This window comes from Phoxinus phoxinus, assembly GCF_949152265.1.
Source record: "Phoxinus phoxinus genome assembly, chromosome: 2".
NCBI classification, from domain to species: domain Eukaryota; kingdom Metazoa; phylum Chordata; class Actinopteri; order Cypriniformes; family Leuciscidae; genus Phoxinus; species Phoxinus phoxinus.
Genome location: NC_136877.1, coordinates 4,132,526 through 4,147,778, shown reverse-complemented (window position 1 = coordinate 4,147,778; position 15,253 = coordinate 4,132,526). Strand labels below are relative to the sequence as shown.

The following is a 15,253-nucleotide window of genomic DNA, read 5'->3' as shown; positions in this document are numbered from 1 at the left end:
TAACCGGGCGGTTGCTGGTCCCCATTGACCATATTAGGAAAAAACTATTATGGAAGTCACTGGGGTACATCAACTGTTTGGTTACCCATTCATCCAAATAACTTTTATTTTCAACAGAAGAGGGAGACTTATTTGGGTTTGAAACGGCTTGAGAGAGTAGGCTAAATGATGACAATTAAAAATGTCCCTGTTAATAAAACAACAAAATACAAAGAGCAAATCCCTCACTCTTGACTGAGAACTTTAATAGTAGCTTTAATAAGAATCAATGTACAATTTATACAGTGAAGTCTATGTTGTTTTATTTTCATATTATTTTCATATTTCATATAGTTTAATGACTTTCTTCAATGCTGTTAAATACACGTATACTGTAGCTGAAAAAATATGGGGGTGGGGGTCCTACAAGTCATTGTGCCCAGGGGCCTCTGAACTCTTAATCCGGCCCTGCTTAGATATTGTTCTAAGTATATACAAATATCTTACCCATCGTCTTCTTCCTTGTCTAATTTCTGTCGCTCTACATACGTCATCTGGTATAATGGAAACGATTGGCTATGAGCTACGTACAGGCGCATTTGATAGACATTTTTAGCACCCAATAAACGGCGCCGGGCATTCGTAAACCACGCCTCAAATACAAGAAAATGTATATGTGGTTCCCAGAAGTCTCAACGAGAATTGGGTCTGGCTTAATGTTTCAGCCGCCCTTTTCAAACTGGCGCAAGAAAATGCAACAGAATTTGATTTGTTAAACATGAAGAGGACTTATCCGTCTGGCATGGCCGATCGCTCTAACGTTACCTGGATAAATATTTGCTGTTATTAAGCGCATATCCGAGTGTTTGTGTGGAGCGCGCACTGCATGACATGGAGGCGCCGGTGCCTTCACTCTCATTTTCCTATCAACGGTGGAAACAACTTAAAATACTACATAAAAGAATAATACATCAGTCGCAACTACTTTTATTTGTGTAAGCTCACAACAAGAAAACGTTGTGCTTTTGTAAAATAAAAGAAAACGAACAGGGCGCGCTTTCATGATCTCTGTGAATTGGAGCGCGTCTCAAAAATTAACTGAAAAACTGCCTAGACAAGCCTCACAGACATGAGAAATATAGCTAGGGCCTATCTAGGCTATATAGCTTATAAAAAATGTCCACCAACGGAAAAAATGCATTCGAAAGCAAATACGTACGGTACCATCTGATTAAGTAATCCTGTCCGTATAAGGCGCATCTAGGCTACATTACAGCGGAGATGTATGGAGATATGTTTGCAGGCAGCCTACACTGATTTAGAAAAAAATGGTTTATTAATAAACAATTAAAATGCTTCGTTATTTTTTTCAGACACATTTATTATCATTAGTCTACTTTTCCTGGTGCTTTGCGGCAAGTTTTATGCATGCGCTTGAGCGCGGAGCCCAGGATTGAATATAAACATGCGATTAGTCCTAATTGCTTAAATGAATGACTGCTATCTAGAAAAATCTTTAGTCTATGGCAACTGTAATCAATAGACTACATTTAATATTTGACATTATTTAACTAATTAGTATCCAGCTCAGTTAATTAGTTAAAATAATAAAATAAAGTTTAAATTAATATACTAACCATATATTTATATATAGCATTGCTTATTCCACTACACAAAGGACTGTTTATAAGATTACAATCCGTTATACATGTGAAGATTGTCTGTATCTTGAAATTTTTTGAATTGTATTTGTATTGTCTCTTCTGTTATAAAGACGAAGATTGACATTATAAAATAGACCACAAAATACACCACAAAACTAGTTGAGGATAAAAAAAATTGGTATTATAATTGGTAAAATTCCAGCATTATGGACGTGACATTTCAATTGCATTGAATACCAATATATTCAAACTGTTTATATATCCATAGGCCTACTCTCTTTATAAAGGCGTCCAAACATTTTAAAAATTTAAGTCTACACGTGCGTTTTATATTTAATATAAGGGACATACACATGCTACATGGGTGACAAATGTGACCTGACAAAAAAAATCTAAATATTTTTAGTAGGCTAATTCAGTGAATTATGAAGAAGGGTCGGCTCTCCACAGAACATAAAATATAAATTTTACTACGCGAACATTTTCTCAAAATCTCTCTCTTTCTCCAAAGTGACAGATAAAATCTGCTTATTTATTATAGTAAAAATTATCCAGCAATTATGTTTTTTAGTACTCGATCGAATTCAAGATGTATAGCCTAAGCTTAGATCAAATAAGGCTACGGGTCATAAATAACAAATAGCCTTTTGTCTGACAACTGTCAATGCGTGAACATGTTTACATTTAGGCTATTTCAATAGATTTTTTCAGTCAGTTAAGCCAAATAATTGGGTAATAAATAGCATGCATATAGACTATTAATTTTATGTGGGTAAACTCTTAATTTGAAAAATAATTAATGCATTTCCTGCCAATCAGATTTAGCACCACCCACAGGGGAAAATCGGAATATCAAGTGTTTTTTTCTGAGTTCCGTGCAAGAACGGGTAAACCAAAAATCAAGTCATAATTTCGTTTTTTAGTTTTTCTAAAAAAACGGAAAAACGGAAAAAGGAGCTGTTTTCTCGTTTTTCCGTTTTTATATGTGAAAGCAAAAACAAATGAACGAATGATACCCGGACCGACCCATCACTAACCTTGATTATTTTCTCTCCATAACAGTAAGATTAGAGGTTTTAATAACATTATCAAGTACTGTAGCTGACTGAAAATGGGGTTCTTCTCCATTTCTATCAAGCAAAGCATTAAGTGTACAGGTCCCCGACCATGTGACTAACACCCAGGTGTGAGATATTCAAACTGACCAATCAGACAATCACAAATTCCCCTATTGTCCAAAACCTCTGGCCTACAGGCAGGGGCGGAGCTAGACTCTCAGTACAGTGGGGGCGGAGCTTCATCATGGGGCCCTCTGCTACCAAGTCATTTTAAAATTAAAACCGAAAAAAAACTTAAAATATCTGATGAATGCATATGTAATAATGTGGCACTTGTTGAGCCAAGTAAGCTTATATGTTAAATAAAACACAAAGAAAAGCCACATTTTTTGACAAATTTGTATTGACGAACAAAGAAAACAGTTTGCCAGTCAAGTAAAAAAGTTTTTAGCACCACTGCACCACGGACAGCGGCATGAAAACTTTGAGAAAAACAACTGATTTATAACATTAAAACAAAGACTTATTCATAACTAAAATATACATTTTTAAAGACGATTTTTTTTCTTACAAAAGCTGACGCTGTTAGCCTCATCATCATCGTTAGCCGGTGTCAGACTAGTAGGGCTAGCACTAGCAGTAACGTTAACTATCGATGACCGAGGCGAGTAACGTTAACGGTATTATTATCATTTTGACAGTGTTGAGTTGTGGATGATGATGATGATGAGAAGTATGATGTAAGAGGAGCACACGATGCTACCACACTTTTCCTACTATCTCGTTCTTTTCTTTTTAATGCGCCCGATTTATATTTTCTCTCCATTGTCGTAACTATTCACAACTTTCCTGCGAGTCTTGTTTTGGCCATGACAACACTCCATACTTTGAGCTGTTGACGGTATCTCAGTCCCGTTTAGACTGCAGTAGGCTACAACTATATTTAAGTGGTATGTTTATTGGGTAACACTTTAAAATACGGTATTTTATAATAACTGGTATTTGGATGGCTGATGACTCAGTATGTTCCAGTACTCACCATGATGAGTCTAGTTATTCAAAGCCAGTCCAGAGGAATGCCGGAAAATCGGCCACAGGGTAAGTGTTCCAGACAAGTGCATTTATAAAAACAATTCTTAAAAATTATTTAGTTTATGAATAGTTCTCTAAAAGACAGCAGTGCATAGGCTAATTATTGACAGCTTTCCCAAATCATAAGTCTGCTACGCTATTACATATTGATAATTAGTGTACAGTATCTAGCAGTAATGTTAATCTTAGTGCTAGTAATTTTTCCTGCATTAGTTATTAAGTTTTGCATGAATTGTGAATTATTTTTCATTATTTATCTGGGAAGTATTCAAAAAATGTAGTTATTGATTAGTTATTAGTGAACTACCACTTACATCTGTAAAAAATGCAGTAGTTCTCTGGGAAGTATTAAAAAAATAGTAGTTATTGATTAGTTAGTGAACTACCACTTAAATCTGTGTGCTATTACTTACTAATTTGTTAATCAGAGTTACTTGTTAGTTAACTGTAGTTACTAGATTGTTAACATTGTGTTACTCATTTGTTCTTGTGTAGTTATTCATTAACGAAGGATCCGTATTTTAAAGTGTTACTCTTTATTGTTTTCAATAATTTGAAAATTAATTTGAGAATTAACTTGAATATGCAGCAATTTGTACAAATAGAGAGTGTAGGCCTATATAGCCATTAAATAAGGGAATTTAGTTTCATATTTGTTCAAATATTATAATGTTATTTTTTCCATCTATGTTGATTATGAAAAGTGAACACCATGATAGGACGCATCGGGAGACATGGAGTCGGTCAGACATGATTTTGTTAATGGGTCAGACAAGATTAAACTTAATTTTCTTCATTAAGTTTTGTAGAAAGCCTTTATTCAAAGTGAATTTCGTTTTGTATAAATTGTATCTTAATTTTAATAAATTTTTCATCAACCAATTTCATGTATTTAATAGCCTAAATAAGAATGTGAACAGGAGCGCATCTCATTATTAATTAACCGAAACTCAGACATGAGAAATATCTAAAGAAAGCTTTAAATGTCTTTAAACGAAACAATTCAAGATGAAAAGAAATAGGCTACTCTCTGATTATGTAATCCAAGATGTGCATTTCTCAGTCTCTATACTCTATACGGATTTACAAATGCACATCTTGCTTGTTGCACGCACAGTACACTCGGCACATAATATATCTATATTTTACTTTTCCAGGGCCCCGTGTAATGTGTCACTTGGCGAGGGCCGTTCCTGTCCAGTGACAGTAACGCAAGATCGGCGGCGTTTGAGGGGGCCCCTAATTGGCACGGGGCCCTGGGGCAGCCGCACCCATGCTATCTCCGCTACAGCCTACAGGCCTAGATCACTATCAGCACCGCTGTGCCTTTAGAGAAGAGGGAGTGGAAAGCAAATGTCTTTGTTCCTTTCAAATATCTTGGATTATTTCCAATCTTACAATAACATCCAGGTGAACCAACCACTAGGGGTGCACGATATATCAACTCAATATCGTTATCGCGATATCACGTTGCCCAATATTATATCGAAAGTCTCGTGATAATTTTGCGATATTTTGTTTATCATGCGTCCGACATGCACCTCTCGAAAAATACACGTCGCTTGGTAGCGTTGCATTTCCCCCGACTCATTTCCTGGTTCTTCTTCTTCAAACAACATGAAATCAAGGAGAGGGTTCACTTTTCATGCTACCGATTTTCCACAGTGGTCAGAAAGAACAGGGGAAACACTTTGTTTCTCTCAATATGACTCCAAAGCTAATCGCCGTCACTCTCTCACTTCTCCCTCGCTCTACCACACAGTCCCCACACACACAAACGTGCCGGCTTGACGCACACACCAGCGCACAACAAAAACATCAGGCCACCTGGCCGCTTGCTCGTGAACCGATCATCTCTTCCTTATAGCATCAAATAAATATGAATGAACATCAGAAGGAATGTTGTTTTAACCGTGGAAAGGCGTCAGTACACTTCGTTTTTCAAGTTCAAATCCTCCCATGTTAATCTACTAACTCTCCTCTCCTGACTGCTTTGTCCGACAAAATGGCGGATGGTGAAGTATGATTGGTTACCTGTCAATCAAGCTCCCTGCGAAGCGTCAATGCACTTACACTTATTTATGTGCGCACGTAGAATGATGGATATATAATTTTCTAATAGATCAAATATTTAAAATACTTTTAAGTAAAATACTTTTACTTTTATGTCTTTTATGTGTTTCTACATTAATTTGGAGATTAAATCACGATTAATCACAGAAATAATGTGGAATTAATTAGTTAATTATTTTAATCGATTGACAGCACTAATACAAATATAATCAAACATTGAAAAACATACATGATGTTTTTTTTATGATTTTCATTTGATAGTTAAAAGATTAAAGCATTTTTCCAACATGAGGTAGCCTATCATGTCACTGTATAGGTGCAAAACTAGGGTATGCAGATTAAGACAACTATTCATCACCATGCACTGATTAATACCATGTTGTAGCAAAAAAAAGAAAGAAGGTGCGACCAAATCATGTGCTGGTCCGACCAACTGAGAAAGTTGGTAGGAGGAGTGCAGCCAGTGGAGAAGTTGATTGGATCCCTGCGTAGTTAAATTTTCCTACACATTTTGGTGTGTGTAATGTTTGTTTAACTCCATCATGCAAAAGAAACCAGTTCAACAGGATGTTAACACGGACCACCACTATCTGTTACATCTAAAAAATGAATAAACGTGTCAGAACTTGGTTTATAGATTCTAGGTCAAAATAGCAACACGCTTCTCTCATTATCACTCTCTTGCTTCCTTTCTCTGTGGGACGTTCAGTTCTTCGAGTGAATAAGGACACAAAACCTAATAGCCTACAGGAATAATGAAACTCTTTCAAAATGTTAGTACATTTCATCGTGTGTTGGCTGGCCTCTCAATAACTGGGTACGTAGTTACTACTTTGTCATTTGTAGCTGGCTTCCTGTTACCGTTAGTGTTTGGATATTAAATGAATAACCTACAACATATCAGTAATGGACCTGTTTAGGAGTTTAAGTGTCATTTTAATTTGGACTGATGAAAAAAAAACTGCCTATAATTAGGTAACCATGTGAACAGACTAATTAACAGTGGACTAAACTGTGGAAATCATCAGTTTTCATATTTAAAAATGCATAAACATACTTAAAATAATTACAAACTATTATACTTTGCTTTGTTGAACTACACAAAAAAGGACCATCTGGCCATAACTGTATATTTCCCTTTAAAAATAAATATTTATAATTAAAATAATCATACAATTTTTTTTTTAAAATCAACTTAGTTAAAGGTCTATTTTTCTCAGTGTAAGGCATGTTGGTTTTTTTTTTTTTTCGAAACAAAATTAAGATGTTAGAGAGAATGTTAGGGATTGAAAGCCGTCACTTCACCTCAGCAAATTCCAGCCGCTGAACTTGCCATCTCTGCCGTGTTTGTGCTTTTTTTCGGGATTATTTCATTTAATTTAATACACCCATTATAGTTACCTCGCCCACGGCTTTGGATTCCGCCGTTGTCGTCGAGTATCGTTCGAGATAACCAGCGCTGTATTCCAGTTGTTTTCCTCTGTGCACATGCACTAATGGATGTCTGAATTTCGTTGCTTTTTGGAGTTTTCAGATTTAAAAACGTCTATAGATATAAAGATTTTTTCGAAACAAAATTAAGATGTTAGAGAGAATGTTAGGGATTGAAATCTGCAGTCACCATTCATTTGCTTGTTTGTTTCTATACAGTTTAAAGAGTGGTGACAGTTGCTTTGCCTAACTTCTCTTTTTGTGATTTTATGTTGAGTAGCAAGGCTTTGAGTCTTCTCGAGTATCATTCAGCATGAATGGAAATTGCGATTGTCTTCATATCCATATGGCTTTTTGAAAGATAATTAAATGTATGGGGCTAACCTGTCCATGTGTGTGTGTGTGTACAGGTTTACATTGTGAGGACCAAGTGCCCCCACAAGGATAGTAAAACCTAAAACTTCCTACATTGGCTGGTCCCCACGAGGGAAATGGATTAATAAACATACTAAATTGTTTTTTTATGTTGTTTTTTTTTTTAAATGTAAAAATCAAGATCAGGATTTTTTATTGTCATTATAAGGTATAGCGAAATTGATGCAATCCTTACGGTACCATCACATATAGCTTGTACGGACCAACATTTAATTTAAATAATACAATTTAAGTAGAATAATATACAGTAGCCTACAATACATCAATAAACAATATGCCATAAACAAGACAACACAAAACAATACTCACAAAACCAGTGCAAGCAAGGCGACAGTCAAATAGTGCACAAAAACATTGCACATTAAGAACTGCATGACATTGCACGTAATGAAAAAATAGGTAAGTGCAACAGAATGTAAACAGATTTAAATAATAGTGTAATATACATTGACATATGGAGAGGGTGTTGTTAAATATGGAGACAGATTAGTATCATTAATAATTCACGCAGAAAACCTGATTCACACATGCGTAGACAATTTCACATGCATGAAACCTAATTCACGTACACACAAAAAAAATTTCACGTGCGTGGAAAAAAAAAATGCACAAAAAACAATTCACATGCGAAAAATAAAATTACATATTCATAAAATACATTTCACAAATGCAAAACAATTTCAATTTCAATTTTATTTGTCACATACATAGTCATACACAGTACGATATGCAGTGAAATGCTTACACGACTGCCATTGACCATAAAAGAGTATCAGTATAACAGTATAAAAATAAAATAAAATTACAAAAAAAATAAATAAAAAATAGATGAAGATATGAAAATATAAATATAATATAATCTAATATAGATATAATATAAATATGTAGTGCAAAAGTGTACATGAGTGTGGCCAGGGTGACCATGGATACCCAGTCAGTGATGGATATTGCAAGAATATATTATTAGTCCTGTGTTGTGTTGTGGTTGAGAGATCTTATCGCCTGCGGGAATCACAATTCGTAGATATACAACTGTGTGCAAAAACCTTTGAGTGTTTAAAATGTACGAGTTTATCCCTGAATGTGGATGTGCAATCGTCATTCACGTGTGAATCGCCTCAGATGTGTGTGTGTGTGTTTGAGACTTTCTTGGCAGAGCTCTTGACCCACGCGGGTCTGTCGTACTCTTTAGCCAATCAGATGCGAGCTTACCATTCAACCCATAGACATGTATAGAAAGGCTAGATGGCTCAAGGCGGAGTCAGCTGTGCCGTCACTTGGCGGCCATCTTAGGTCAGGAGACTGCTCCCTGCTGCTGTGGACGGAAGGTGAGTGACATACGCCAACTAAAATGCTCGTAACCTGCTGAATTCTTGATGGATTTACAAACGGTTTGGTTTATTACAAACCTTATTAATGTGGCTATGATTTGTGCTGATGCCGATGTTTAAATTGTAGCTTCACGTTTTGAGAAATGCTTAACATTGCAGCGTAGCTGTGTATAGCCGCATCCCTGACGTTTATGACACACCAAGCCGTTTGAAAATCGGTTGAAAATTGAGCAAAATATAGTTATTTCAGCACTACATGCACAATAGACTTTAATGTTATAACTGGACGAGCGGTCCTGTCCTAAGATGGCCGCCGTGTGACGTCGCCGGGTCCCATTGGCTCTCAGCGCCGGTAAGCTATCTAGCCTTTCTATACATGTCTATGATTCAACCGATCATATATGGAATCCCCTGAGAGTGCATTCGAGGAGCACGGTTCTGCGCACCATTTGCGCAATACGGATTAATTAGAACGGAAATGAAGCCTCAATGAAGCTTTCAATCCAGCATGGCGAACGAAGAACGGGTATGAGTTTAGTTTATTTAATAAAAGTCTGAGTATACATCGACTGGCCGCTTGAGGCTGGCTGCAGAAGTGAGTCAAATCTGTATCTCCCCCATGTTAAAATGCCCAACTTTACAGCAGAAAAAAACATGTTTACAACCTGGTTCTCTATGTGGCTTTGGTCTATACAGCTAATTTTGCCCTTCATAACAACTGTGAGGGGGGTTAATTTCTTTATAACGCACCCGTTTAGTTGATTAATATTTAAAAATCAGCAAAATTAAGGGTGTGTCCACTTTTGAGTGACAGGTGGATTCCCGCTGATGTAAATGCCTAATCTCTGCCGTGTTTGTGCTTTTTTTCGGGATTATTTCATATAATTTAATACACCCATTATAGTTACCTCGCCCACGGCTTTGGATTCCCGCCGTTGTCGTCGAGTATCGTTCGAGATAACCAGCGCTGTATTCCAGTTGTTTTCCTCTGTGCACATGCACTAATGGATGTCTGAATTTCGTTGCTTTTTGGAGTTTTCAGATTTAAAAACGTCTATAGATATCAAGGCTACACTCGTTCTGCGGTGCCGTTGCTCTGGAACAGATTATATCATGCTTATGTACCGTCAGATGAAATCCTGCAGGAATGCAATAAATGCACATCTTTGAATGAGCGTGGCGCATTTACTTGAACTTCATGTTTTGACCCATTTGAGATGCGGCCAAAATTAGAATTTAAAATGGACTGAATAATAAAGCTCTTGTAAGGTTGGAAATAATCCAAGATTATTTCCAACCAACAAAGACATTTGCTTTTCTCTCAGACATTTCCAGCACAGCAGTGATTTGGGACAATGGGGGAAATTGTGATGGTCTGATTGGTCGGTTTGAATATCTCACACCTAGGTGCTAGTCACATGGTCGAGGGAAATGACAAAACAAGATTGTAATTGTTCTTCTGTCTCTTTGCTGGGGATGCTGAGCTGGTCTTGAGAGAGGCTCTCTGCCTCTCTCTCTCTCTCTCTCTCTCTTTCTTTCTTTCTTTCTTTCTTTCTTTCTTTCTTTCTTTCTTTCTCTCTCTCTCTCTCTCTCTCTCTCTCTCTCTCTCTCTCTCTCTCTCTCTCTCTCTCTCTCTCTGGATGGCGCCTTGCATGGCTGACACCGCCGTCGGTGTGTGAATGAGTGAGTGAGTGAATGGGTGAATGTGAGGCAATATGTAAAGCGCTTTGGTGGCCATTGGGTCTGTGAAAGCGCTATATAAATGCAGTCCATTTACCATTTAATTCATGGAGTCAGATTAAAACGAGATAATTGCATATGAGAACATACAGTCTTATTTAACCAAAATTCCTTTGAGATGCTGGAAAGACTGAACACGCGCGTTCCTTTACCGGCTATTTGGAAACCGAAAAGTTGGGCCGAATAGCCGGCTTTTACACTCTCTACGAACTTGACGAGCGATGCCGCGCTGACGGAAAAAAGAGTGACTGACATGTATGCACATAATCACGGTCACACACACACTCCCAGAGTAATATTGTAAAGTTACTGCATAATACATTTTCAACTAGCAGAATAACTTTAATAACTTAAAAAGCTGTACAGAATCACGATACACAGTCTCACTTGTAGCTATGTATTTTAACTATTATAATATTTCGAAGGGCAAAAACAGGACCTTTTAATTGGCATTCTGATTTTAATCATCAACTGTCACTTTAGCGCGAGCCCCTGTGCAGTCTCAGACTTGGTACTGTGAGTAGCATATAGCATTAGCTCCCAAGCCTGAGCTAACCATTGAGCTAACTCCATAACGTTGCGCTAGGTGGGCGTGGTTTCAGATAGCCAGGCTCCTCAGCTCCGCCTCTTTGCCCATATTCTGTTATCCGGGAGTGACGAGCGGTGACGCGAGGCCAAGATGGCGATGGCCGGCTCTGCCCACTTTAGGCTTCAAAAATGCTCTTCAGAAACCTACGGGTGACGTCACGGACACTACGTCCATATTTTTTACAGTCTATGGTTACAATATCCAATAATTCCAGCCAATCAGAGATGAGACTGCTAAATTCTGATTGGCTGGCTTGAAAACCAATCACAAGACTCCCTGCATCACCGACTGCGGAAGAGGAAAAGTGTATGGTGGAAGCATAGACAGTATAAGAAGGGTGGAAGATATGTTTGTTTAATAACTTTTATCAATTCAATTTAAGTTCAAATGTCTACCATTCGAAGACCACACGTAAGCTTATTTTTAATCAAAATGTAATCGTACTATTACTGTATAATGTACATAGTGGCATGTCCCAGTGTTTCCTACACCTCAAGTGGTAGTTCTAACTTCTTTCTGAACTGCAAGTTATGTAATTAACATTACTGAGGGGTAATTTTAAATATTTTTGCAGTGAGGGAAAATAAGCCTGCATCCCAAATACAATCCATCCTAAATAGTAGTTAAGATTACTAATCCAATCTATATTTTTACAGTAGACTAATATACATAATACATGCAAAACGGTCCACCTTTACATATGACAAGCATACATGTGTAATTTTTAAGGCAAATGTAATTTGACAGAAACATAATTTGACCTTTATTCCACAGGATATTCTGAAAGAGCAGTTTTTGGAGAGACTTTTGAACAAATTGCAATCTGCAATAAGTCAGCAACCACCTAACCTTGATTACTTGGAGTTCATGAGCCACCATGAGCTTGTTATACTTGAATCCTTTTCTGGACAGATAGACATTCCCCCAGAGATTTTAGATGGACTACGAAATGTTTATCACCTGGTAAGGTCTGAGATTGAAGCCACATGTGTGCCAAGTGTGGAAGTGGAAAGAGTCGTTGGTCCAGGTGCTGGATGCCCAAAAATTGTAATTGAGAGAGAAAAACTACAAGATTTGCTGGATACTTGTTACAATTAATGAAAGAATATGGTCTTTCTGTTAGAGGAACATACAGTCCCATTGAAACCAGATGTCCCTGAACCATGCAGTAACCCGCATTTGGCATCTGAGACTTGATAGCTGAAATGATATTATCTAGCTCAGGGTCTGTGATGGTGCTGTATGTTCCTCTAACAGAAAGACCATATTCTTTCATTCTCTTCTGAACTGTACTTGTAGAAACACCAAGGCATTTGGCAATGCAATAAACAGGTAGATGTGTATCCAGCAAATCTTGTAGTTTTTCTGTTACCAGACACCCAAGGGCGCACGCGCTCGGGGCACACATAGTATATGATCACCAGAAAAAACTCACACAGAGTTCCAGGAAAGAGAGGCAGCATCATTCCTTTATAATTAGAGCCCCGAGGGGCATTTTCAGCATATATATATCACTGATTCTTGAGAGTCAGGACAAAACATGTCCCACATAGAAAAGTCTAATTTATAGAATTAAGAAATTCATCATGATTGACATACTTACAAAGTTAAATCTAAAGGAATTGTATATACCTATCTGATTTTTAGAATAAACTTTTTAATCTTTTTGGGGAAAATTTGTTTAAATGTATGGTCTGTGGTTAGAAGGTCCATGTTATTGCACTTGTCCTCAGCAAGAGGTCACAATATTAACCATCCAAAAAAACTTTAAAAAAGCTCTACAATTGTGAAAACATATATATCAAATACAAAATAAGGGGTATACATATAAAAAAACAATGCATGAAGTGAACATCAAACAATATTTTCCATAGAAATCTGCCTATTAAAGTTGTGTCCTCAGTTTCTGTCAACTCCGTCAGATTTTTTCATAAAGCTCTTTAAATCAGGAAATAGCATGGTCAGCTATATCCCTGAGGACCCCTTTTCATCTCCCTGCCTGTGGTGAATGCAGCACTACCACACATGCTCTAGTACGTTTATTTTTATTTTTTATTTTAGACAAACAATGTCAATATTCCTATGGTCACAGCTGCACCATGTCAATACCATCTTTCTGTTAAGATACTTTTTTAAACCAGAGTGGATTGAATTTAAGCATTTTAGTGAGGTTATTGGGACAGATAGCAACTGAGGAAAAACTACCTAGCTGCAGTGTACAATACATGTTTTGGCGGAAAATACATGCCCTGACGTCAACTCCGTCAGACGTCAACTCCGTCAGGTTCTATGTCTGACGGAGTTGACCTGTAAGATGACGGAGTTGACAAATCCACCAATAACCTCATAATGTGTGAATATAATATTATTTGTGAATACTGTTATTTCAGGGTTTTATTTACACATACATAGCATGCATTACATTATTTAACCATACGCATCTGACTTGTAGAGAATGGGCAGGCAGTGGTCTGCTTATTATTGTGTAACGTGTAACTTTGCCAGCACTTTAATATATATATATATATATATATATATATATATATATATATTTATATATGTAGAGACAGATAGACAAATGAGAAGCCAGTGGGCGATATGGCCAAAATTTTTTATCACGACAGAGGGGGAGCCCCTGGTTTCCCTTATTTATTTATTTTTGTTGTTATAGTTGGAAACGCTGTAATTTAAAATAGTTGGAAACGGTGTATGTGCAATATGTTTATTATAGTTTGCTTTACAGTAAGTTCAATACTCTAATAACAAGGAGTAGTTTTAATAGTAGTGTTTAAAGAGCACATCTGTTCTAAAATCAGCAATGCACACATTTTTTGTCAACACCGTCAGTTTTTCGTCAACACAACAGTTTTCAGAATAGAAATCACAACTTAAGTTTATATATTGTATTTTGTTTACATATCAGAGTAACTTAACACTATTACAATATACTTCAGAACTTTAGATTCTTGTTGGATTGGAAGAATTAAAATTGTTTACTTTTTAGTGTGTCTGACGGAGTTGACACAAATCCAGTTCTGAAGGGAAACATGTTTATTTGTTAAAAATGTGTTTCTATTTTACATTTACATTTACATTTACATTTATTCATTTAGCTGACGCTTTTATCCAAAGCGACTTACAATTGCTATATATGTCAGAGGTCGCACGCCTCTGGAGCAACTAGGGGTTAAGTGTCTTGCTCAAGGACACATTGGTGTCTCACAGTGGATTCGAACCCGGGTCTCTCACACTTAGAACCTGTTCCTTTACATGGTTAAATAGCTAAGACCCTTCTCTGCAGAAACGTATAACTCTAATTGATATAGTGTGTATTTAAAAAAATTTTTTTTTAAAACGTGTTTTGTCCTGACTCTCAAGAATCAGTGATATGTATATATATATGGTGGGTCATTACATTGCTCATAAGACATAACTGTCAGTGAGTGATGCTTAAACATTTTGGCAATCTGGGCCGTAATAGACATTCTATTAAGGGAGTTAAGTGGTTGCTGACTTATTGTAGATTGCAATTTGTTCAAAAGTCTCTCCAAAAACTGCTCTTTCAGAATATCCTATGAAATAAAGGTCAAATTATGTTTCTGTCAAATTACATTTGCCCGTTTTGCATGTATTATGTATATTAGTCTACTGTAAAAATATAGATTGGATTAGTAATCTTAACTACTATTTAGGATGGATTGTATTTGGGATGCAGGCTTATTTTCCCTCACTGCAAAAACATTTATAATTACCCCTCAGTAATGTTAATTATAACTTGCAGTTCAGAAAGAAGTTAGAACTACCACTTGAGGTGTAGGAAACACTGGGACATGCCACTATGTACATTATACAGTAATAGTA

General features: G+C 36.7%; 1 protein-coding gene across 2 annotated transcripts in view; it reads left to right on the top strand.

Annotated features, from left to right (window-relative positions):
- The first annotated feature begins 6,422 nt into the window (after positions 1-6,422).
- Positions 6,423-15,253, top strand: part of LOC306990995 (globoside alpha-1,3-N-acetylgalactosaminyltransferase 1-like) — a 33,371-nt gene continuing 24,540 nt past the window's right edge. The window contains exon 1 of one of the 2 annotated variants that reach the window (XM_079598392.1): positions 6,423-6,683. In XM_079598392.1, the coding sequence (XP_079454518.1) occupies positions 6,622-6,683 (62 nt within the window). In that variant the 5' untranslated portion in view covers positions 6,423-6,621. The remainder of the gene's footprint in view (positions 6,684-15,253) is intronic. The other variant, XM_079598393.1, reaches the window with a different exon arrangement.